This window comes from Ambystoma mexicanum, chromosome 9, assembly GCF_040938575.1.
Source record: "Ambystoma mexicanum isolate Mex_15411 chromosome 9, UKY_AmexF1_1, whole genome shotgun sequence".
NCBI classification, from domain to species: domain Eukaryota; kingdom Metazoa; phylum Chordata; class Amphibia; order Caudata; family Ambystomatidae; genus Ambystoma; species Ambystoma mexicanum.
Window position 1 is genome coordinate 549,341,403 of NC_090931.1, and position 26,375 is coordinate 549,367,777.

Genomic DNA, 26,375 nt, shown 5'->3' on the forward strand with positions numbered 1-26,375 from the left:
GGGACTCTGGCGGCTGCTTCCCTGCGGCTGGGCCCTCTAATTATGATAGGTTCTCATGTTCTTCCACTCCTCTAGGCCAGGCCCATCCGGCCCCCTACTTGGCGGACCCTGTGTTCTCTCTGCGGCACCAAACTCTGGTGGGAACACCACAACTGGCATACACTACTCTGCTTGGCCCCATCTCCCAGGAGGATGCTCTTGGCTCTCTTGAGCTCCACAAGCTTCTCTCTTGCCACTTCTGATTGGTCTTTATCTGACACTCCTCCAGGGGGCTGGGCCATCTAATGTTCTGCTGTTTCAGGCGATGACTGCAGATGTTTGGGGTCAAAACCAAACTTTATAAGGCAATGTTTTAGATTGTCACATAAGTTCCCATATAGCCAACAAAAGTATTCAAGATTAGGGGGAAGGGAAGAGGTTTATGGGTATTTTCTGCCCCCCAACCAGAAGGTGGGGGCAGCCCCAGTCAGATCCCACTTCCCCTGTCCCATAGGGAGTGTTATGAGTAGCAGGCTCACCTCCCTAGTCCCAAAGGGGTTGGCTCCTCCTTGGGAATAAGGGACAAACTCTTTGGATTTGTCACACTTCATGTACATATGAATTTAAAATTCAAACGGTGCCATTCTTATACATCATAATAACTCTGACATAAAATGTCCCACAGCATTAGATTAGTGGAAGATTGTTTGCAGAAGATATGGGTGTTAAGCATTCTCAAAGAAGATGCTCTGATCTTCTTTGCCTTAGTTACTCCAACCATCGTCAATCATGAGCCTCTAGTAAACTTTACTCAAATAGCTGGAACTTCTGGTTTGCCCCTCTTGAGTATTGAGTTAGAGGCCAATGTGTTAAGGGGCAATTGAGTCAGGCGATGATTATACTTCTTCCCAAATCAAATCTCTTATGTCAGCTACAAACAAACGAATCTCACAGTATATCCACAGTGGACAGATTATGTTTAATAATTTAATTTCTCGCTGGGCTTTGCATATTTTAAAAGGGAAGCAAATATAAAAAAAAAATATTCTTATACAGGACATAAATGAATACAATTTAAAATGTGATGTAAAAACAGGACATTACAGCAAATCCATCTCTGTAGGTTCACTGCCTGTTGTGGATTCCCAAAACATTTCCATTTTGTAGTTATGAGGAATGTACTCTCCTGTGCTTGTACACTGCAGATCTTGAATTGTGTGTAGAACATGTGCTAACCTGTGTCAATCAGCGTCCACAACCTTCAGCTGTGAATATCCTATCAAGGACACCGGCAATATTAGTCGAGATGTGTTGTAAGCGGATTGGTCGGTTAGGGTCATGTGAAAGTCTCCTTTGCTGCCGGTTAGCACACTGGACACCAGAAGGCTGTATAAACAATGGGTAACTGCACTTTGGTGCCCACTAAGAGAAATGTTAAATACAACTGGAATACTTCGTAAGAAAGATATTACATTAATATTCACAAAATTAGAACTCTCACTCTCAATCGAGATTGTGTAAAGTGTAATACACTGCTGAATGTACAGACAAAGGTGGTTTTGCAGCTCTTGCCAGCTGGGGAAGGCATTTGCCCTTTTGGACTTCTGGCTCACAATGCATTCTTGGCTTTGCACAGAAGTCGACATAAACACTCTCAGTTACGCATTATTGCTTACATGACTGAAAAGCAAAACGAAAATCCGTGTTCAACAAACTATTTATATATAAATATATATGCATAAATAGAAATGTGCTATTCCACTGGGGAAGGCCAACGGAGAGTCCACTGCAGGCCAGCAGAACAGACTGGTCGAACTGGAAATTAAACGCGCCTTTCCCTGCATATATTGCACACAGTTCTCCCATTCACCTCAACGGAGGTGCGAATTAGTAGCTCGGGTGTTGATTTCCGTTGCGCGCGCGGATGCCTGCGCATCATTGTCAACCTGGCCGTTTGCCGCGCGCGCATCAGGGCTTTTTGGCAATAGTGCTTTCCCATTCAGTTCTTCTCCTGCTTCCTCTGGAGGTACCGAGCACGTGCATCCGATATCGATTTCGCATCGTTTCTTTTTTTGGCTTTGTCGAGCGCATTTTCCAAGGCTTCTTCTGCAAATATAAATTCATATAATTGTTATGATGGAAAACATTGTTGTGCCAAGCTGCTGTTACAAATTATACTGTCCAGAAAAACAGAGTAATAGGGAAAAAAACAGCTCTGCAAGTTGGTTCCATTCATCATATTTTCACATAAACAATACATTTTGCTTGCTTGGATATACTTACCCGATTAGCTTCTACACCATCAAACATTTTGTGTACAAGGCAGGGGAAAAAAGTGTCTTAAGCCTGCTCTAAAACCACGTTGTGTTGCGGGTCATGTGCCTACTTCCTGCATGTGGACCAGAGGCATGCAACGCACCTCTTGCAAAAACGAACTCGTTTTCCACCAGCATGTAATGTTCATGCTGTGCCATGCAGCACACCAGATAGCAAGTATCCCAAAAATAAGGGAAGTCGGTTCACTACCTTTACTAATACAACTGTGGGCTTAGTGAAATGTGAAATCTGGGAGCTTCCCACAGTAAATAAATAATAAACAAAACCAGGATCGTCTTGTCCAAAAATCAATCTCTCTCTCTGCTCCTGTTGTTGTGGGGATCCCAAACGTTTTTTCTTTGGTCTAGTCTAGATGAAGGCTTTACGGGGTCCCATATGACTTGTCTGACTCTGGGAGCTGCTCTTGCGGGCAGACTGGTCGTTGGTCGAAGCTGGCAGGGAGAACTAGACAGGGGCGTTTGGGGTGGGCTGAGCGTACCCTAGAGTACTACTTCTTTGCCTCTTTGAACTGCATGCATGCAACCTCCATGGCCCATCTCTTTCCCCCCTCTCACAGTCTCGTCCTGCTTCGGGCCAGGCTAACCCACTGGTACCTTCATATTCTGGGTGATACTGGCCTGCCTCACTCTGGGCACACTCCTTGACCTTCCCTGCTTTTTCACATCTCCTCTGTACCACTCTCTTTCTCCTGTGTTTTTTTTTTGGCCCCTTTGACTCTTCCTGCTTGCGGGGTTGTGAAACAATTATGTATTCAGCTAAAGAACCAAGGCCAAAAAGCCGTCTGGGCCCTGGCCACCATAAAATCAGAAATGGTCAGAAAAAACAACCCATCCCAGAACAAAAAAGTCTTCAATGCCGTACGGAAGCCCAGAGATCTCTATCAGGAATGTGGGGAGGGAGTTCCACAAGGTAGGGGCTAGCAATGAGAAAGAGATACGATCTCCAGCCCAGGCTTTTCAGAAACGAGGGACTTCCAACAAGTTAGCAGAGGCTGACCGCAAAGTACGACTAGGAAGAGAACCAGTCAGTTTAGATTGAAAAAAGTAAAGTGAAGTGCAGAAAAAGTCATGATGAGTAATACAGAGTACCTTGAATATAATCCGACAGGAAGCCAGTGAAGTTTGGCCAGTGCCAGCGAGGCAGAAGACCAGCTAGCGACATTAAGTGCCAAGCATGCTGCAGAATTTTGTAAGATTTGGAGACTTTGAACCAGGAATTTAGGCTGGCCCAAAAAATGCTGTTGCAGTAATCCAGCACGCCCATGATTGAGGCTGTAACTACATTTGTGCGGAGCTATGAGGGCACAAACGGCAGCACCTTTCTGAGAAGCCTCAATTTAAAAAAAAAAATGAGCTACAGACTGCAGCGATCTGCCCCTCTCTAGAACCAGAGGGGAGAAGCTTAACCGCTAGGCTCTTAACCAAGGGACTAGGAGCGGGGCAGGGTCCCTGAGATTCCGGCCACAAATCAAAATGCCAGAATGAGTGCATTTGGTGGAAATGCAATCATAATTTCTGTTTGTCCTTGTTAAAGCTTCAACAAATTTTCAGACTGGCTGTTGGCCAGAGAAGATTTCAATTTGGAGGGGGGTGGGGAGGAGGGGGTGTATAAGCATAAGCCATGCGACACAATCAGATTTGCAAGAGGGCGCAAATATAGATAAAAAAGTAAAGGGGATAATTATGATCCCTGCGGTACGCCACATAGAATTGGTATAGAGGGTGCACAAAAGCCCTAAAGGGACACCGTCTGCGTACAGTCCCTCAGAAATGACGCAAGCCAAGACTGAACCAGCCATACATGCTTGGTCCAAGCACTGTAAAAGAAATTTTTGATCGATATATCAAACGCTGAAGAGAGGTCAAGGAGAATGAGGACTTAGACCGCACTGCAGTACTGAAGCAAGGCCAAGTAATCCAGGACCGAAATCATCACAGATTCTGTCCCCATGAGTGACTAAAAGCCTGACTGAATAGGGTGCAGCCACCCATTTCCTGCCACGAGCCCTTCAGAGCTGAGGAGTAACAGCCGCTTCCATCAGCTTCATGGAAGCTGAAAGAAGAGAAATGAGGTAGCTCGCCAGGAACAGGGGATCTAGTGAAAGCTTCTTCAGCTGAGGCGCAACGATTGCATGTTTCAAAGCAGCTGGGATTACCCCACTCCCCAAAAAAAACTATGTAGCGCAGCAGTGAACAGTGCAATTGTGTCCAAAGTGCGGGACTGAAGCACTTTGCAAAGGGAAGGGTCGGCGGAAGATGATTTAAGCTTACATAGTGATTCCAGGACCCTTGCATCCGAAATAGGTTCAAAACAAGAAAAAGTCCTACTGCTGTCCAGTCGCCATGATCGACGTCCTAATCTTCTCGATCTTGTCTGTGAAAAACTTGTGAAGGGGTAGGATCAGAACGAACGGAAAAGGGAGCAGAGTTCCTTTGTCATTCTGAACAGCTCTTGAGACAAGCAGGACACAGTAGTTATATGATCTGCATAGTTTGAGATTTAGCAGAATTTTCTGCCAGTTTGTATAAAAATATGACCTTTTTATACTAAAGTTTGGCTAATGTCTCAAAGCAGATGCACCATTTGCTTTTCGCCCGGTGACAGTGCGGCTTCATGGTTCTCAGCTCCGGTGAAAACCAGGGAGCTGAGGATTTCTCACGGCATAGTCCTTTCTTAAGGGGGGGGCAGCTGGTCGGCAGTAAGGGACAAAGCTTTTGTTAAAGTACCACACAGGTCTCTCTGGTTCCCCAAGAGGGCTGTCTGAGCATTACAATTCAAAGCCTCTGCACGTTGCCCCGCAGGGACTTTAGCCCAGTGCCGTCGGTTGGCGAAAGCCTTAGGCATTGCCTGCCTCTGTAAAGGGAGGATCACCACCAAAAATTGAAGGAGAAAGTGGTCTGAACAGATAACTGCTAGGAGACAAAACATTACAGAAGGCAAATAATCTGAAGATATCAAATTGAGACGGTTGCCTCCATTATGGGTTGGCAGGTGGTTATGCAAATAAAGATGGCAGTCCGAAAGCCTAAAAGTCAGATTACCCACATTAAGACAAATATTAATATCCCCTAGTAGAATCAAATTAGCATGAACAAGAGCGAGATCCACAACCAATTGTGAGAAACCATTAATAAAGTTGTTGGACAGATAGGACGGAGGACGATACACCAATAATAGGGGCACTTATGCATTACTTGAAGGCTGGAACCAAATTGGCAACAGCTTGCAGGGAACATCATAGTATGTGGAAAATAAAGTTACTCACTGTAGTGACTAGAGTACTCATAGTCCCCTTTCCTCCACCCTTGTGGGCATCCCCCAAAATTGATAATAATATTTTATTTCTATCGCACTCATACACAAGTGTTTCAGAGCGTGACAAGGCAAGGGAAGGGAACAGGGGAGAACAAAACAGCGATCGTACTAGGCCCAGTTACACTGAGAACACGCAAGTGCATGGGGGAGGGGGAAAAGTGCATGGAAGGGGGAGAAGTGGAAAGTTCGAAGTGGAAGTGGAAGAGAAACAGATAAATAACAATAAACAAACAGTGGTAGTGCGGTCAGCAATTTGCAAGTGCTAGGTTTAAGGCAGCAGACAGGGTAGGTCTGATAAGTGCAGGAAGAAAAAGGGGGGGCTGTATGGGTACAGATACAGACCCCAGTGCAAGGGGTGGCCCGGAGGCAGTGCGGGAGGGTGGTGGGGTGAGCAGGTACCTGGGCCCGGAGGACAGAGGGTGGCCAGGTGCACGGTGCCAAGAGAGAACAGATCAGCAAGGGAGAGGGGAACAAAGGCAGAAGAAAAGAGGAAGGTCTTGAGGTGCTTCCGGAACCGGAGATAGTTCTCCTCAAGTTTTAGAGTGGCAGGGAGGCTGTTAAACAGGGAGGCCCCAGCCGAAGACAGAGATCTACTCCCAGCTCGTTTCTTTGAAAAACAACTGACCCTGAGGGAGTTAGAGGAGTGAAGAGCTTGAGAGGGGAGGTATTTGCGGAGGGATAGCTGAAGGTATTTTGGACCCAGGCCCCAGAAAGCCTTGTGGACAATGCAGAGGGTTTTGAATTTAATCCTTGCATCCACTGGGAGCCAATGGAGAGATTTGAGAGCTGGAGAGATACGATCCCAGGGCTTGAGGCCAAGGACAAGTCTCGCAGTCCTGTTCTGGATTGGTTGCAGAGGGCGGATAGTAGAGGCAGGTAGATTTAGAAAGAGGCTGTTACAATAGTCCAACAAAGAGAACGAGAGCTTGGGATACCATGAGCTTCTGCAGGAAGGTGAGGAAAGGCAGAGTACCTCTGAGGAGGTGCAGTAGGAAATTTGACTTTTTAGAGACCTCAGAGATGTGGGCTGAGAAGGAAAGGGTGGAGTCAAAGATGACCCCGAGGTTCTTAGCCTCGCAGGTGGGCGTAGGAGGAGGGCCAAGGGAGGCTGGCGAAAGGATGGTGAAGCTGTGCCGATGAGGAGGATCTCCGTCTTGCTGGCATTCAGACAAAGATCATTGGCGGCACACCAATCTTGAATGGCAGTTAGGCAATCGTAGATGAGAGAGGGAGAGGAGGTGGCAGAGGGCAGCCTGAAAATGAGCTGAGTGTCGTCAGCATAGCACTGGAAATTTGAGCAGAAAGTGGCAATGCAGTGGGCGAGAGTTGCCAGGTATTGGTTAAAAAGCCAGAGCGAGAGGTTAGACCCCTGGGGAACACCACAGGTAGAGAGGAAGATAGATGAAAGGAAGGACCCAAGTTGGACCTGGGAGGGTCGATCGGAGAGGAAAGAGGTCAGCCAGGCCAGAGCCTGACCAGTGATACCCAGGTTTTCACGGAGACGGTTGAGCAGGATGGTACGGTTGACCGTGTCGAAGGCAGAAGAGAGATCGGGGAGGATGAGGACAGAGGGAATGTTACAGTCAAGGTTGGAGAGCAGATCTTCACGGATGTTCAGGAGAGCAGTTTCCATGCTTCTGGCAGCTCTGAAGCCAGACTGGTGGTCATGGAGACAGCCAACAGAATTGGAATGAAGGTTAAGCTGAGAGATGGCCAACTTTTCCAGGAGTTTGCCCAGAAAGGGAGTAATGGAAATTGGGCGATAGTTAGCTGGACAAGAAGGATCAGCTGTGGGTTTCTTGAAAAGAGGATGCACAAGGGAGTGCTTCAGAGGGGAGGGGAAGGATCCTGAGGCAAAGGAGTGGTTGCAAAATCAGCAAGGGCCAGAGCGAGGGTGTAAATGTGGTCCTTGATGGTTTTAGAGGAGCAGGGATGAATCTGTTTTGACAAGGCTTTCATAGATCAGACTTATCTAGCGACCTTGTCAGGGGAAAAAAGAGGAAAGGACGAGAAGTATGGTGGGGGGGTGGCTAAAGGAGGGTCAGCATGCAAAGATGGTGAGGGGTGGAGGGGCTGGGTGTTTTTTAGGGTGGACAGGATGTCCTGGGTTTTTTAAATGAAGTGAGAGGCAGGGGCATTGCAAAGAGCTTGGGAGGCAACAGGAGGTGTAGAGACTGCAGCAGGGTTGGCCAGCTCCTTGAAGATTTTAAAGAGTTTGGCCGACTTAGATCCTGCAGAGACACGAGCTTGAATGTGGACTCTCTTCTTGGTGAGGACAGATAATCGGTATTGCCTTTGTAGCAGGTGACAGGCCAGTTTGTCAGAGGATGAACAGGAAGTCCTCCATTTCCTCTCAGCCGCCCTACACTTACGTTTAAGTGTAGCTAGGTCAGAGTCATACCAGGAATTGCACTTGGCTATGGACTTCAAACGGATCCTCATGAGAGGGGCAAGAACATCAAGAGTATCAGAAATTGAAGAGTAGAGCAGAGACAGGGCTGTGTCAGGATGTGAGACAGCCAAAGGTGGAGGGGGGGAGAGAAAGTGGCGGCAAAAGCCTCAACTGACACACGCTTCATGGGTCGGGAAGGTAGGTGGCAGTATTGGGGTAGGCTTGGCTTGGGGGGAAGAGAGGGAGAGATGAGAGGAGGGAGTGATCGCTCCAGGAGAGAGGAGTGGTCAGAGCGATGGAGAGGGGGAGGTCAGAGGAGATCAAGACATCGAGTGTGTGCCCTGCAGAGTGAGTCGGGCCAGAGGGGAGGATAGACAGGGAGAGGGCGTCGTAGAGGTCACGGAAGAGTGCAGAGGGTGAACAAGGAGAGTCTAAATGTATATTGAGGTGACCGAGGAGGAGGAGTTGAGTGGTAGAGGCCAGGAGGGTGGAGGAGAGGTCTGCCCACTCAGAGAGAAATGAGGTGCAAGATTTGACTTTTTAGTACAAAGTAAAAACAGCAAGATTTGACTTTTCAATCATGGAATCAGATGTTAGGAAAGGGTTTTAGGAAGCACTGCACATCAGGATGACAACATGGGAGTAACAAGCAGAAAGAACAGTGATAGACGTGGTAGGAGTGAGTCCATAAGGAGGGAACAAACCCATAGTTCTGGAGGAGGCAAAGTCAAGGCAGTCCGGATTTCTTAGAGGAGTGAGGTGGCATCAACATTGTGGTTAAGGTGCAGAAAAGGACCCCAATTAGCGTTCCGGAAGCGGACAGGGAGCAGACAGGGGCCTTAGAAGTGGGCCTTTGCTGAGAGGGCCAGCTTAAGCCTGCCGGTCCCTGATTGGTTGGAAGAAAACACTCAGCAACCAATGGGAGTGCAGCACAGGGAGAGGTGGTCCACCCCAGCCTGCCTACACAACAAAGAAAACCACGGTGGCCATCTTGAAGGGCCAAAAAAACAGTAAAATAAGCAGGCAATAGTGGGAAAAACTTGTGCTTTCAAAATAGCAAGGCAGTTGCAGGTATTAAAAAGCTAAAAAAATGGCAGCACAATGAAAATGCCAAATAAAACAGTACTTTCAAACAATTTTATGCAAATTTCGTTCTTTCTTCTTTTTTTTCAATTTTCGATTTTTCAGATTCAACAATTCCCCTGGAGGTGCAGTAATGCACAGAAAGTGCACCTACCTAATGGAATGGTCAGCAGCCAGGCACAAACTCCACATGTGCAGGAAAACAAAATGGGGATTGTACAGGAACCTTTAAATTTAGTATAGCACGCGCGTGCCCACAAAGACCGCCCTCCCCCTCACCCAAGCCCCGCCCTCCCTCGCCTCACCTCAGTTCCCTCTTAACACATCGGACGCTTAAATACATGGCCACACTGGATATATTAGCCCTTGGCATACAAGTGGGGGAAGGTGGGTGGGACGTACAGAAGAAAGGAGACCATCGACTATGAGTACTCTAGTCACTACAGTGAGTAACTTTAAACACTCATACGTCCCATACCTTTTCCTCCATCCTTGTGGGTGATTCCACCGAACAAGACCATAGGGTGGAGCTGTGACAACCTGCCTCCTATCTAGGACGAAGCAAAAAGGTTCTTCAGAACCGCCTGACTGAATTCTGCATTGCGTCTGGAGCTGGTATCCAGGGATTGGGCTGACGGAGTGGCCCAAGAAGCCGCCTTGCTGATGCAATCCCATGAAGCATGCCTCTGAAACGCAATGGCCGTGGCCTTAGCTCTGACTGCATGGGCAATAATCCCCTCAGGAACTGGTTTGCCCATGGCTGCACACACCTCTGACATGGCCTGAACCATCCAACGGGCGACAGAAGCTTTGGAAGCCTGGGTACCGGTAGACGTGCCCCCGAAAGTGATGAACAATGCCTCAGACTTTCTGAAGGATTTAGAGGTAGAACTTGAGAACCCTCTTGAGGTCTAAGGAATGTAGAGCCCGTTCTGCCTCCGACTGTGGGTTCAGGAAGAACACCAGCAGGCAGATTTTCTGGTTTAAATAGAATGGAGAGACCACCTTGGGCAGAAAGCTCCGGTGAGTGCGCAAGATAACCTTGTCGTTATTAAACGTGGTGAAGGTTTCACACAAAGACAACGTCTGAAGCTTGCCGACCCTGCACACAGAAGTAAGCAGCACTAATAGAACTGTCTTTAACGTGACCGGCCGGATGTCCACAAGGCCATCGGCTCAAAAGGCTTGCGCTGCAAGGCTGCAAGAACCACAAGGTCCCAGTCCGGATGAAGCCTGGACAACCCCTTGAGGTGGGCCTTAACCACCGGGTTGGCTGCGGCAAAGATTTTCTCCGGGGGAATTCTTCTAGGCCCCTATGGCTGCCAAATAGATGCGGCAAGTATCCACCTGTACGCTAGAACATGCCAAATGCGCAGAGAAGGCCAGCACCTTGTCCAGGGTGCAGGTAAAGGGTTTCAGCCCCTTGTTACGAGCCCATTGGCAAAATCTGGTCCACTTTCTCTTATACTGTGATAGAGTAGAAGGCCTTCTGTATGATGCCCCAGTTGTCATCTGAAAATTTAGCGTATTGCAGTCAGGGACCAGGCTGCAAGGGCCAGCCTGGCCATGCCTGGGTGCTCCACTGCCCCATCCTGCTGTGTCAGGAAGCCCCTCCTCGGGATCAGTAGATGGACAGGCCCGTGGGAGCACAACTGAAGTAGGTCCGAAAATCACTCCCTCGATGGCCAGTGTGGTGCGATCAGGATGAGGCTGCAGCCTACCGATGTCCGGAACTTGCAGAGGGCCCGCTGTAGCAACAGTGGAGGAGGAAACGCATAGCACCTGCGGCCATGCCAGCAGTGCTGGAATGCATCCCCCAGAGAACTAACTCCGGGCCCCCAAAGAGGCAAAGCGTGGACACTTGGAATTCAGAAGGGACGCAAACAAGTCCAGATCCGGAGCACCCCCCCCAGACCCCCAATCTTTGGAACAGGGGCAACAAGGAGCTGATGTACAACTCCCACTATTTACAACACCCTCTTCCTAAAAACTCTCCTTCCAGAGCCCTCAGCTCGCCTCTTCCAACTCTCTGCGGGTGAGCCGCTTCTCCAAACAGAGATTTGGGGGTATATCCTTATCCTCTGCAGGTGCCTCCCTCTGGAACATACTACCTGCCTCTCTCCATCTTGAGCTGGCCCTCCTTGAGTTCCAGAAACTCCTGAAGACATTCCTCTTCCCTCTCCCTCGCTAACCTCCTTTCTCTTCTCTCTTTTCCCTCCTTTGTTTTCATCCCCAACCTGTTCAGTCAGCCTTGCATTACTGCACTCAGAATACGTTCCATGAGAATGGCACCCACTCTGCACTTAACCATGGACCCTGCTGGACTGGATGCACTTGTGTCTCCCCCCAGCCCCCTCGCACTTCTGTCTGCACACTTGCCCCACCTTGAATGTACTAGGCTTAGCATGTTTGTCTGTCCATTCTTCCTCCATCTCCCCTCCCTAGCTTGCTGTGCCTGCATCCATAAGCGCATTGATGACCAACCTTTTTGTCTTGCCCCTCCCCCACTTCTCCCCACCACTCTTTGTCACGCACTTATACTAGTATAAATGCCCTTGCCTAGGTATGCTAGTTATTGCCGTTAGATCATTCGGAATCTTCAAGGCCCAAGAATAACGATGATGTTCCCTTCCCGCTTTGAAGCGCTTCACTTGTGTAGAAGCGCTTTACAAATAAACAATTCCAAATTACTCATAGGTGTTGAACCCCAAGCGGCTGAGCTAGTCTGCTTTCGCGCTGCTGTCTGCCTGGGAGCTGGACCGCTGAAATCTGAATCCCTTGCATAAGGGCCCATTCCCAGATTGTCACTGCCTCCATGCACAGGAGGGGGAATGGGTCCCAGCCTGCTTGCTCAGATAAAACATCTTAGTGGAGTTATCGGTCCTGACTAGAACGCAGTGTCCCTGATGAGCAGTAAAAAAGCCTTGAGAGCCATTCCCACTGCCCTGAGCTCGAGTAGATAGATATGCAGGAGGGCTTCCTCCCTGGACCATGCGCCATGAATGGAGTAGCCCTCCATAGTGGCACGACAGCGAGGAATCCATCGTCACCACCAGAGAGGGCTCCAGTAGGGTTAAGGGGGCTCTCACTGCCACATTGCAGTCCATCAGCCTCCCAATCGACTGCTAGGTGGAGTCGAAGGCGCCTCATCTTAAGGCAGGCGTGCTGGACGTGAGCATGCAAGATGCCATCATACCCAGAACATGCTGGAACCACCAAGCCGAGGTGGCCAGAAAGTACCCTACTGCCTTGCGCAGAGCGATGAGTTTCTCAGGCGTAAGGGAACACCTGCTGCGCCGCCATGTCCCAGAGCACTCCAAGGAACACCAGATCCTGGGTGGGAGTCAGCTGCAACTTCCCCCGGTTGAGGGAGAATCCCAACTGGTGCAGAACATCCGCCAGCTGTTGGCAGGAGTGCCCGCCCCCTCTGGAGAGCTGGCCCTGACTAGCCAGTCATCCAGATAAAGGTACAGGTGATGGCCCTTGCCGCGGAGGAGACACGCCTCTGAATTAATCAATTTTGCAAACACACAAGCAGCCAAATTGAGGCCGAAGGGGAGCACCTTGTCATGGTAGTGGTATGACAAACGTGTACTGCAGAAACTTCTGATGCGGCTGGTAGATGGGGACATGAAGGTACACATCCTTGAGGTCTAGGGAATACATCGAGTCCCCTATGCACAGAGATTCTATGTGCACGGGAGTAACCTTGAAGCGTTTGAGCGGTAAAGCAAGATGAGGAAAGACAGGTCAAGGGCTAACCTCAGGCCTGCCTGGTTGTTCTTGGGTACTGCAAGAATCCTGGAGTAGAAGCCGGAGCTCCTGTCTGACTGAGAAACCAGCACCACTGCTTGCATCTCCAGAAGAGAAAGAATCTCCCGTAAAAGGGCTAGGGACCCTATCTGACATAGAGGAGGAGAGGAAGGTAGAGGAAAAGGAAGCGGATGACTGAAGCCTGTGGAGACTATAGAAAGGATGCAGGGACTCTTTAAAGAATGCTTGCAGCTGTCCTGGAAGAGAGCCAGCCGGTTTCCCACTGAGGGAGCTGTGTTCCCCGACCATGACGTCACTGCTTTGTAGCATCCGAGGGGGAGCAGAAAAAAAAACATGTCCTCTGCTACTTCCTCCTGCTGTCGCTGGGCGACCCTGTCAGGCCTCTGCATACTGTGGTCCCGAAACTCTGTGAAGCCGGTAAAAGCGCAGGGTTTGGTTGGCTCTGCCCTGAGACTAAGGGAAGGACTTCTGTATTGGCTTAGATAGGAAAGAAAAAAGACTTGGCGGTTTGCGTGGATGTCGTCTTCTTTGTCAACTCGTCATCGGTGGATGAATGAAAGAGGTCCACGCCCTCAAAGGGAAGATCTAGGATTCACTCTTGCACATCAGATGAAACCTTAGTGGCATGCATTCCCGCCATCCTTCTCATCTCGATCCCCAGGCACAGCCCTCTGCTGCCTGTGTCGATGTGGGAAACTGAAGATTCCATGAGGTCCTGCGCAACGGCCCGTGCATCTGCCAGACCGGCCTTGAAGCAGGCCTGCCTCTCCAGGGGGAGGTCAGGCAGAAATTACCCCAGCTCCCGTTACAGCTTCTGGTTACCCGCAGACAAAAGGACATCAGTCTGCCGCAAATGTAGCCCTGATATGGCATAACAACCTTTGCCCAAAGACTCAAGGACCTTGTCCTTTTTGGACAGGCAACTTGGGAGGCTCCAGAGGAGGAAGACGAAGACGATGGTTTAGGCTAGAGGGAGGCCGTGGCCACCACTGAAGAGTGCAGCTGAGGATGGGAGGCCAGTAGGAGCGGCTCTACATCCGTCAGCCTGAACCTGCTGTCCAACTTCTTGTTCTTATGGGCATTGGCCCTGGGCTTCTTCCAGACCTTTCTCGCCACCTGCAGGACATCTTGCTGGAGCGGAATGTCAGAATGGCTCGTGGTGCATTTTACCCAAAACCTCTGCTAGCACTCCCAACTTCTGGTGGGCTTCCTCAGGCAGGGGGACCCCCGAGAACTCTGCAAGGCACTGAAGGCAGTGATTAAAGGCCTTAACAGATGCCCTGAGTGTCATCCCCATCATCACCGCCCCCTTGTTTTTTTTTTTACAAACTGAGGGAGTCCGGGCCCTGAGACACAGGTGTCAGAGGGGTTCCCCCAAGGTCCGGAACCGAAGACAGTTCCAACGGCTTTGGGGGACGCTTTGTTGTTAAAGGAGGAGAAGTCTGGATGACCAGCAAGGCTTGGGGAGGGACAGGCACTGCCAGCGTTGGAGGGACAGGCACTGCCATCGTTGGAGGGACAGGCACTGCCAGCGTTGGAGGGACAGGCGGGGGGGACCAGAGACGGGGGCCGAGGAGACATAACCTGCGGGATCACCTTCTTCAGTATGTCCTTGAGGAGCCCCGTCATTTGTGGGGAATGCATGAGGAGGAGGAAGCGCTTGAAGAAGCGGTCCTTGCAAGCTGCCGGCTACCTAGGGGGCCCACCCTCCGAAGCACTGGGTCAGTGCTGAGGCGTGTAGCCGTAAGGCTGCGGTGGATAGATGTATCCCTGAGGAGACCAGCTGCCTGTACCTTACAGAGGGAAGATACAGGCGAATGGGACCTTATTACAAGGCTCATTCAATGGGCGAGAGCATGGGTGGGCCCTGACTCGAATCCAAGATGGCCAGCGGCCTCGCAGGCTCTGCTGCAAGCTTATCTGCCATCTTGAAGCCTTGTGCCATGCCCTGGGCAGCAGGGCGGAAGGCCCCAAGCCACATGGCTGGCTCAGACATGTGAGGACACGCCTTGTACCCCGAGCCAGAAACAAAAGGTTCAACCTCAGAGATCACTCTGGTAGGCGCTGAACTCTTGGCTGGCCTGTCAGTAGTCAAATCGCCCTAACCCACAACCTCAGAGGGAGCTCCGGTAGGCTGTGCGCCCTCGGCACCTGCGCCGTAGACGTGCTGGATCGTGCAAAGGACTGACTCGTGGAGGTAGGACACGACGATCCCTTACCCCTTGGGGTCGATAAAGAGTATAAACGATCGCCCCTCTGAGGACAGCCCAGTAGGGCCCCTGAGCCCCTCGGCTTGGGAGGCAGTAGCCTTGACAGCCTCTTGTCTGCACGGAAGAGCCCCTGGCTCCCTCGGCTTGGAAGCCGGTAGCCTTGGAGGCCGTTGGGCCTGCTAGAACCTGAATCCAAGGAACCCTTGCCCTAAGGAACCCCTTGGAAGGGGTCTCTACACTGAGGAGCCCTACTAAATAAAGGGTCTACCTTGTCCTTGATGTGAGGTCCTGGATATAAAGTATTTAAGGTGAGCTGGAGTGGAAGTGTGGAAGATCTCCCTACAACGTGATAACCAATTCTTCAATGCCCGATGACCGAGAGCGCTGCAAGTCGCGCACGCATCCCAGCGGTGGTCAGGCCCCAGGCACTCAAGACAGAATGCATTGGGTCCGAGGGCCAGAATGAGCGGGCGTAGGATGCACATCTCGTAAATCCTCTTGCAGCTGACATGCGCCGGGGGAGGCGAGGCACCAAGGGGAGGAGAAGATGGTTGAAAAACAAAACAAAGGGGGAGCAACCAGAAAGTTTAAAAGTCTCTGCGCGTGGCTGCCAGGTCTGACACCGTTCATGACTGAGGTGAGGTACTGGAAGGCGGGGCGTGGACACGCCCCCACGTACTATACTAAATTTAAAGGGGAAGCTCAATTTTTCACTGCCAACGGTTCCGGTACTGTGCCCCAACAAGGATGGAGGAAAGGGGACGGGACATATGACAGAACACTTCAATGATGTTAGGTGAATAAGAGCAATGCCACTGTGGGGAACTGGGCAACTAGGGTATGGGGAGGGTTGTGGGCAGAGTCACAATAAACAGCCTAATAAGCAATGGAGGTGTGGTGTGTTGGGACCTCGGACCGTGTTGAACTACAACTCCCATGATGTCATGTGAAGGGAGCATGTGCGTCACGCACGCAAGGTCGTGGGGACATTGAAAAGCTTGCTGGTGAATTTCGGTGGACGCAGGTCGGAGGAGGGATGAGCAACATTGTGCAGAGGCAGCCATGGCGCCGGGGGCGTGGCGGCAACAGAGACTTTGAACATCGGCTCCCTTGTTTGCTGCCTTGCTCTCCACTTACCTGCATTCGGGAGCGAGGAGCGAAATGTGGCTGCAGTGATACACCGACTGCATAACTTTGCCTATGGTAGTTCCGGAAGGACCCCCCAGGCATTACCTAAGGGAACTTTATTTGTTGGGGGCATGTATGAATAGTTGTGGGAATAACACTCACTTGAGAAACTCATTAGCATGGAACGTTTTCAAAGACTTGCACATGGAATTGAAAGCTCATTAGGAAAAAATGTTGAAGGTTTTATTATGCACATGCTTTCAATATCTGCGCTTACTTTTTGGCTGCTATATGTATGCCTTTATGACAAACGCCTATAGGGACTTAAAGCTCCTTTTCAGGTATATCGATCTGTGTGTGCTAGAAGGTTCTCAGGTAAACCTGGTGACTTCATTGTTAAGTGGGCCATATGCAATGTTTGTTTCAATGTGGCTGATTTAGGTGCTATGGTTTGTTGCTGTGAATTATGTTAAGTCATATGCCGGAAACTACCTTCCACACTCTTAAATAAGAAAGGATGTGCTTACGGGTGTGTGGTGTTCTTAACCAAGAAGGGGCACACTCAGTTAAAGGTTTAGTTTGTCAAGACACTTCCTCCAGAATAAGTGAGTAATGGTGTAAGGCACCCAAGCAGGATATGGTCCAACAAGGTGCATGTTTGTACGTCTCTTTCCTAAACTCCCCATACCTATCCACAACTTGTCCCTAACCCTCTTCGTCCCATTGGCTGCCTCGAGGTTACCCATTATCTATAATCAGGAACCTGTGCCAACCAGGGAGGGTCGACTTCCATTCGGCTTCCGTGGTCAGGAAGGAGTTGTGAGATACTACTTGGGCGTGAAAGCTGCCACCCTTCTTGGGGCTGGGACGGTCAGCGTGCAGTATTAAATATGCAGATGGATGTAGTTGGACTATGTCAGGACCGGAGGAGTCCGAGAACCACATTTTGGTTTGCCCAAGAATAGCCGGTTGATGCTTAGTCAGCAGCTCAAAGAGCTCATAGCAATGTGATGCTGCTTGGCGAGCATTTATCAAAATACATGACAGAAAAGAGTCACAAGGCACACCCTTATGACCAGGATCAGCGTCTTTGGCTGAAAGAGTGTCTGCTGCCTATGCCCCACAGGGCCAGCCACTGGTGAAACAGGGATCCTCTGGAGCTAGCTTCACCAGCTCAGCTCAAGCGTACGCTGTAATTTCCTTAGAGTACCTGCCCCTGCCATGAAGACGTAATGTCGAAGCAAGCTCTTCGACTTTGTACTGGCATTCAGTTATGGCCCATGGTCCCGTTGGGACTCAGACAGGCACAGATGGGCTTGCCTTTAGTGAGGGAAGTCTCCCTATGCTCCTCCTCCTCCTGAATACTCCCCTTCATCACCTCCCTCCTTTGTCTGAATCCTGATGGAGTGTCCTCGTTCACCTCGTCTTCTAGCTGTCCTGCTCATGGCCTCAACTTCTTCCTTCCTGTCACCTCCTCCCACCAACGCTCACCTTCAGATGTCACCAGTCGCTTTACTAAACCACCTTCTTCTGTCTAGTATGACCTTCATAGCTTACCACTTGCTTTGATATCACCAGTACCTTATGTGTACTCCCCCCTCTGCCTCGGTCTCATTCAGTACCCCCACCTCCTTCTGTTCACTCTCCACTCCAGATGTTATAACCTTTTCATTCACCTTTACTATCGCCACCTCCTCCTTGGTCTCCTTCAGACCCACCTCCTCTCCTTGTGTTCACTTTCCCCTCCAGATATTACCACCTCCCTCCTTATTCTCATTTACAACTGCCAACTCTGACTTGGTCTCCTTCAGCACCACAATCTCCTTCTGTTCAGTCTTTCCTCCAGATGTTGCCACCTTCTCCTTATTCCTCTCAGATCTCACTACCATCTCCTCCTCCTGCTCTTCACTGCAGCCACCTCTCCAGTCTCCTCAGTCTTTCCAACTTCCACTCCTCTTCTTCTCCAGTTTCCAGTCTTCTCCAAACGTGAGCCTCCTACTCCCTCAACCTGTATTGTTACACTGGGCTGCTTGACTAATATAGGGAGGTCCATCCTTGTGGGTGGGATTTTGTGTGGAGGTCTGCTCACCTAGAGTCCTATAACAGTGATAACCAATTGTTGGAGAGTTGGAATAAGTTGGTTCTAGCCCTCCATTTAGCCAATGTGAGGCTGAGGGGGCAAGCCTAAACTAATATTAAGCCTGGTGGCGATATTGGATTTCATGTTTTTGTATGTTGGGTCTGGGAGAGCCTACTGTGGAAGAACTGTCCTTACCTACCGCTGTTGTGCCTGTAGGTATCCTGGAGAAGGTGTAGGGATGATTTTAACCTAGTTTTCGCTTCCCTTATATGTCCTTGACTACCTGGCAAGTTTTCAGGTCCATGGATGACACCAGGAAAGGTCCACAAACTTTGCAGGGCCTGTAACAAATAACAAATGGAACTGAGGTTCCCCTGGGCCAAAGGGGCCCTACTGTTCAACCAAGAGTGAGGGAAGGGGCCTTGTTGTCCCTGCCTAGAGAGAGGACTAGTGGTTTCAGTGTGATGGGCCCCAGTGAAGCGAATCGGGTGCGGATTAGTGACCCCAGGGATCCTCCCATTCAACCCTGGGCCCAAGATCCACTTGCTCAGACAAGTACCTGGGCCCAATGGTCACTCTGCTGGAGGTCTAGAGCCAAGCATGGACTTCATCAACACTGGACTACTATGGAATCTGCTTTTTGTAAGTACCTGTTTAAAGTAGGCAGTTCCATAGGAATCCATTGTAAATACCTCCAGCAAGCGTACATTGCAGAAGGCATTTCCACATTCACCTCTGTAATGTGCAACAAAAAAAAATGCTAACCTTCGTTCGCCCATCTGACATGCCTCCCACCACTTGCACCGCCGACAAATTCATGGCACTTGTTTTATTTTTGTCAGCATCGATCGATCACCCATGACGTCAAAGTTCCCATTTTAAGGGCACGTTTTTTCACGTTCCTAGCGGCCCTCTTTCTTCCTCTTTTAGTATGGTTTTTCTTTACCACATTATCCACCTTTTCCTTTGCTACCACTGGCCCCCCATCATTTATAGGTTTCTGCAAGTCTCTGAGCCTCCTACGTTTCCCTCTCTTGGACAGGCGACAGGACTCCACACTCTCACACTCACTACCAGCCAGAATTTCAACCAAAGTGGATTCCAAATTAGCATTACATAAATCAACAGTAGGGACATTAATATATCTTCAGGTCTTGTATTCATTGCACCTGCCTTAACAATAGCATTGGCCTTAGACATTTCTTTTAAAAGTTCGACATTATTTCTAGCTTGTGCAGAGATAGTATTGCAGAGCTTTAGTACGATTTTTCAAAGCAAAACTGATTTCTGAGTTTTGGAGTATCAAGATCTTTAAGTTTGGACTCAATATTGCATTTGCCACATTCATGATTAGAAGTCAATGAAGTATTGCCTTGAGAGACACTAGCTTCCACATTCGATCCATCCACCAAGCCGGTGAGACAAGGGGAAAAAGAAAGTCTGTCCTTATTCACATTAGATACAGTGGTAGATGTTGTGTTTGCAGTACATATACCAGGTACAGTAACAGCCTGCCGGGGTTGTTCAGAGCCATACTTCCCAGACCTCTCAAGGTGAAGGATTTGCCCCTCCAAACTGTAGCAGAGGTTAAATAACAAGTTATCATTATCAAACTCAGCCGGAATACCGGCCTCATCACTCAGAACAGTACCAGTATCTAAAGGTTCAGTATGAATTTGCACCACGGTAGGGTGTTCTCCAAAAAGTCTGTGATCTTCGTATCCTTAACCAGCGAGGTCTGCGTGCTATTTTCTGCCACCCCAGCGTTTATTTTCTCCATGTTTAAGGACCTTTTTATTATTTTTGAGCTTACTTCAAAGCTTCACGATGTAGATGCTGGCAAAAGGAGGTACCTTACCTCCAGTTAGTGCCCCAAGAAACGGTCACCCCAATGTCCAACTAGGGGTCAGCCCGCTGGCTTAAAGATAAAAATCTGCAGTCGGCAGTGGGATGTACAGGCAAAGATGCAGACTAGTAGGCAACTTGGGGCAATACCAGTTAAGGAGAATAATCTACTGTTGCCAGGAGTATGGAGCCGCTGTTTCACACAACCAGCCGACTCAGCTAAATAGGCTTCGATCAACGGCAGAGCATGCACAAGGCGTAGCCTCATCGCAGTTAGCTGGAAGCGTGTCAATTAAAGAATTGGCCCAATGCGTACAATAGATTTCAGCAGATAGAAGGTCGTGGGCACGTAATCAGCGTAAGTATCCGGAGAAAATGTCAGTGCTGACTAGAGGCAGCACTATGGCCAGCATAGACGTCTGGATATCAAATGGCACAGCAAGCGCTTACCTCAGGTTAAGATAGAGCAGATAATGCACACTGCATGTGGCATCCAAATTGAACACCGAACACACTGCTCTGCACACCGCACAGCACTCCGCACATGCGCGGTGTGTAAATAGCCGAGGATCCCAAGTGCAATGTAGTAGAAAGCGGACTAAACAGTCCTGAGGTCCCGTCTCCACAGGAGGATAATAGGACAACCTCTGAACACCTCAGTAGCACCGAACACACTGCTCCGCACTTTGAAAAACAAATGATGAAAACTGCTTGGAGGAGACCAAATTGCACACAAGTGCAAATGTAGGCATTCTCTTACAAGCAGTTAACATTTTTCTTGAAAATAAGCCCCAGGGTGTGATGTGAAAGTAGAGAATTAGAAGATCATTCAATTCAATAACTGATGGCAAGTGTAACAATGTTCATACTACAATATGCAATGAGACAAAAAGAATAATACCTAAAGAGTAAAAGGGTTACTCAAGGAGAAGTCCTATTAACCAAAGGGGAAAAGGATCTCAGAGAGGAATCAGAACAAAGATTAGAATTATCTTAAGAAAAACAATTAAATGAAGAGGAGAAAAATTAAATAAAGAGAAGAAAGATTTTTGTATAAACCAAAAAAGGCAGTCCGAACAAAGGTGAGAAGGATATTTGAGCACTTCAGGAGAAATTCCTCTAGCACTAAAGAGAGAGCTTTAAGAAGATCAGTAATTAAATTGATTCTTTCTTATAATATGGCGAGTTCCTAATTACCTTGGCAGTGTTCGTAACATATAATAATCAAAAATAATCAGGATGTGAGATCCTACAAAAAGCAAGCTACGGTTCTGAACAAAAGAGTTCATTTCAGAAAACCACACGTGTTATTGTTCAATTAGTTTACATAGCTTTCGATAAGCATGAAAGGCTCAAAAAGAACAGACAAGAGTGATTGAGTTTGGTGGAAATACAGAATGAGTATTAACCTCTTTTGTGTTGAGGTACAGAGTTCCACCTATGGATGTGGAGGCTTTATACACCTCCATCCCACAGTGAAAAGGATTACAAGCTCTCGCCACCTGCCTTGAGAGGAGAGATGTGACCACCACCCAACAAACTTCATCTTGGAATGCATCCGCATAGCCATGGGGGAGAACTTCTTCCTGTTTGGACAACAACTATACCAACAGATTAAAGGTGTCAGCATGGGTGCCACTTTTGCTCCAGATGTGGCCAACCTGTATATGGCCTAGTATGAAGACGACAACATCTACCGAGACAACAACCCCTACAGAGCTAACAGAAGGGTATGGCGCAGATACATTGATGACGTCCTTGTCATATGGGAAGGCAACCAAGAATCACTCCTGGACTTCCACCATTGGCTCAATCTGCAAAACACCCACATCAAGTTCACCATAGAGTGGGATTTCCAGTCCATAAATTTCCTAGACCTCCACATCTACTGTTCTGGGAACCTACTAAAAACTGAATTATTCAGGAAACCAACGGATAGAAACAGTCTCCTCCATTTCTCGAGCTATCATCCACAGGGTTTGAAGTATAATCTCCCATATGGACAATTCCTGCGCATCCGTAGAAACTGCACGGACAAAGAAAAATTCAACCTACACGCTAAACAACTACAAACTCGCCTAGGACAAAGAGGCTATCCGAAAAAATCTATAAAAATTGCCAAAAAAAGAGCAGTAAACACAGACCGTTCCATCTGTCTCACCACCAAAAGCAAGGATCCCGTAGACAGGACTGTCTGCGTCACAACTTTTAACCCAGTGAGCAACCTCATAAAAACCACCATCAGGAAACACTGGCATCTCATCAAAAACAAAGGAAGTCTGGCAAAGAAAACACTATTCGCGTTCAGAAAGAACAAAAATCTAAGGGACACTTTGATCCATACCTTTCTGGAACCCTCGAAAACACCAGCGACATTATGGAACCTGCCACCAGTCGTGGGACACTACAGCTGCAGACACTGTGTGGCTTGCCGCCACACGACCAACAGCAAGACTTTCACCTACAAAGATTTCACATGGAACATGACAAACCACACAAACTGCGAAAGTAGATATGTCATCTACGTCATCAAATGCCCATGCGACATGATATACATTGGAAAGACCATCAGACCAGTTAAACAGAGGATCAACGAGCATAGATCCTGCATCAAGAATAAAGTACAGGATAAACCCTTGGTCGAGCACTTCAACAAGAAAGGCCATACGCATGAACAATTCACCTGGACTGTGCTGCAACAACTATAGACACAGAAACGTGGAGGCAACATAGACATGGCTCTCAAAAAACTGGAACAAAAGTGGGTTCATAGACTAGACACAGTCCGCCACGGCCTCAACATAACTGTAGAGTGGAAACGTTTTTGGGTCTAATCCCCACCCACGCGCACGAGGGGGACCCAGAGACGTAGTGTGGCATTACACAATAATGCCATATATTGTTCGTTTGACCCTCTAAATTTTGCCCAGAGACTAGGTGTTTGGATTGAGAACATACATGTTACTAAACTGTATTAACCCATTTGGACTGTTTTCAATCACTGAATAGAACTGTGGCCACATGCTGTAGAGTGGAAACATTTTTGGGTCTAATCCCCACCCACGAGCACGAGGCGGACCCAGAGACGTAGTGTGGCATTACACAATAATGCCATATATTGTTCGTTTGACCCTCTAAATTTTGCCCAGAGACTAGGTGTTTGGATTGAGAACATACATGTTACTAAACTGTATTAACCCATTTGGACTGTTTCAATCACTGAATAGAACTGTGGCCACATGGTGTGTCTAGTACTATATGTTCTACATCATTGACTCTTGCATTGCCGTACCCCATGATTAGGCACCACATGTCCCAGCATCCATTGCGCCTCTCACTAGTTCCTGTCCGTCACCAAGATCGCCCTCAGTGTTCATCAGTGCCTCCACTAGACCAGGCACTACATGTCCCAGCATATTTAGCATTTCTAGTAGTTTCAGTCCTCCACGGAGACCGCTGCAAGTTTCCATTCGCGGAACGGCTCAGACTACTCCCATTGGTCCAAGCACCTCTCGCACCCGTGTCATTGGCCTAGGCGCCACACTGGGAATAGCTTATTAGCCAAGCTGGTTTTACTTGGATGTTACAGCTACCATTACAGCAGCAGATCCCCCCCGACGACGCACGTTGCTTTCACGGCTCGCGGTAAGTGCACAAAATCCGGTTGTCACGCCTCCAGAGGCTTGGCTCTCTGTACTAATCCGTTTACTCACTCACGGGAAGTCTTTGATAGCAGAACCGCCTCCTTCACCATTTGGATCCACTATCATTTTGTGTATAAAATGCACAGCAACCACATGTTGCTATTTGGCCTCTCCAGCGCACTGCGATCCACCAGAGGAACACAGACGCACCACCAGTTCGGACGCACTTTTTCAACATAGGCACTATGTTTGCGCTATTTTAAAACCAACTTGTCCTCACACAATGGGGCGGCAATACCCCTCACGCCCTAGATCACTTAAGGCAACAGTTGACACCACGTTGCCCACACGCCCTGGAGCGTTTATGCACCTATGGTATTTACAAGTACACAAACGTCCAACAGTGTTAACTAGACCAGGGACACCCTCACCCTAGTTCTAGACGTTTGAATTGATGCCTCAAACTCACTTCCAACATTGTTTTTTTTTACAGACGAGGGACCTTTCTAGGCCCTCCTCTAGCCAATAGGATCCTGACCAAATCGATACCTTAGGAACCCACGGCTCCCCCAAGTGCAGTTTTGCACCAACCATCCAGCACTGATCCTTGGATGGTCCTGTACAGCATCACCACTGCTACCACAGCAGCAGGTAAGCTGTCCTTTGACATGGCAACACTAGGCCTCAATTATAAAACAAGAAATAACACAATTAGACCCCGAGATCATCACAAATCCTTCTCTATTCGCAGATAAAACTGACTACACCACATTTGGTGCTCATCCTGAAGAAGGCCAACACCATCCAGGCAACAATTCTGCCTTCCTGGCCGAAACACACCTGTGTCGATCCCCAGTGACACCACTGCAAATACCCTTTTTCGTGTATGTCTTGTAGATTATGTTGTGTACACCCCGTGTTTACGATGCCCTAGACCACCCTATGTCCCGGGTGCACTACTGTATAAATATATGTTCTTCTAACTGTTGTATACCACTGTGCCCTTAGGTGGAACTCTGTACCTCAACACAAAAGAGGTTAATACTCATTCTGTATTTCCACCAAACTCAATCACTCTTGTCCGTTCTTTTTGAGCCTTTCGTGCTTATCGAAAGCTATGTAAACTAATTGAACAATAACACGTGTGGTTTTCTGAAATAAACTCTTTTGTTCAGAACCGTAGCTTGCTTTTTGTAGGATCTCACATCCTGATTATTTTTGATTATTATATACGTACCCTCCTGGGTAGATCAGGACTCCACCAGGCGCCCTTATTTTTACTAGTGTTTGTAACATTACCTTGTTTTAGCTTATATGCATACGTGGTTGACAATTACAAAAATGAAGGTTGATGTAATGTAATAGGATTTATAGAGCACAACAAAGGCATGAAGGCATCAAGTCGCTAGTGAGAAAACATCACCAGAGAGGGAGAGAGGTACAACTCCACTTAAAACAAAAACGTTTTTAGCTGCTTGCGGAAGACGGACAGAACATGAATGCTCCCAATATGGAGAGGGCAAGCATTCCACAAAGAGGGGGCCAATACAGAAAAGGATCTGCCTCCCGCACGACAGTGGCAGAATCGAGGGACGTCCAAAAGAAACCGATTGGATGAGCGAATGGATGAGGGAAGAGATCTCTTGGGCTGGTAAAGCGGGAACTGTATCTGTAAAAACTCGGCCCCCACAGAATAAATGGCTCGATGAACCACGCACAGGACCTTGAATTTCACCCAGGTTCTCACGGGCAGCCAATGAAGGCGCTGAAGGAGATTCTGAGAGTCTCGGGGCGCCAAGAGCAAGCCTGGCTGCTGCGTTCTGTAAAATCTGAAGGCGTTGGAGTAATGCTTCTGGCTGGCCAATATAGATGCTGTTGCAATAATCAATTGCATCCATGATGGCGGCAGTAACAATTTTGCTCTTACCGCTGAGAACTGAGCCTCTTTGGAGCCTGAGGATGTGATCTTAATCCTGAGGCTCTTCACCACAGTGCAAGGCAGACAGGCCAAAAATCAGAGGTCCAGCTACTGGGGGCCTGGCTAATCACGAGTACATCAGTCTTTTCCTCCCATTCAGATTTAACCAGTTTGCTGACATCCACTGGCACACAGCCGACAGGCAATCTCTCGGAAGCTCAAAAGGGTTTTCCCTAGGGGCATTTAGACGAAAAAACATCAGAGTGTCGTCTGCATAAAGAAATGCACACCAAAAGTAGCAATGAGCTTAGCAAGTGCCACCATGTGCCACTGTGTATAAATGAAAAAGCAAAGGGGAAAGTGCTGAACCCTAAGGGACTCCACAATTAAACATCATTGGGGGCGAGGTAAAGGAGAAAGAGACACAACCTGAGTGCGATCTGATAAAAACGATGCAAACCATTTCAGAAGCGATCCTGAAACTCCAGCCTCCAAGAGGCATTGCAGAAGCCTCTGGTGATCGATAGTATCAAAGGCCGCAGAGAGATTGAGTAAGATAAGAAGACTCGTCTCTCCGTGGTCCTGGGCTAGGGCGATGTTATCATGGAGTGCGATCATAACTGACTCTGTACCCATCCCAGGTCGAAAACACGGCCTGAAGAGGATGAAG

The 26,375-nt window shown here is 48.6% G+C and overlaps 1 protein-coding gene across 15 annotated transcripts in view; it reads right to left on the reverse strand.

Moving 5' to 3' along the window:
• Positions 1-937: 937 nt before the first annotated feature.
• DHX40 (DEAH-box helicase 40) overlaps positions 938-26,375 on the reverse strand; it is a 1,529,377-nt gene continuing 1,503,939 nt past the window's right edge. For all 15 annotated transcript variants that reach the window (XM_069615133.1, XM_069615132.1, XM_069615130.1 and 12 more), the window contains one exon: positions 938-2,085. In XM_069615133.1, coding sequence (XP_069471234.1) covers positions 1,979-2,085 — 107 coding nt within the window. In that variant the 3' untranslated portion in view covers positions 938-1,978. The remainder of the gene's footprint in view (positions 2,086-26,375) is intronic.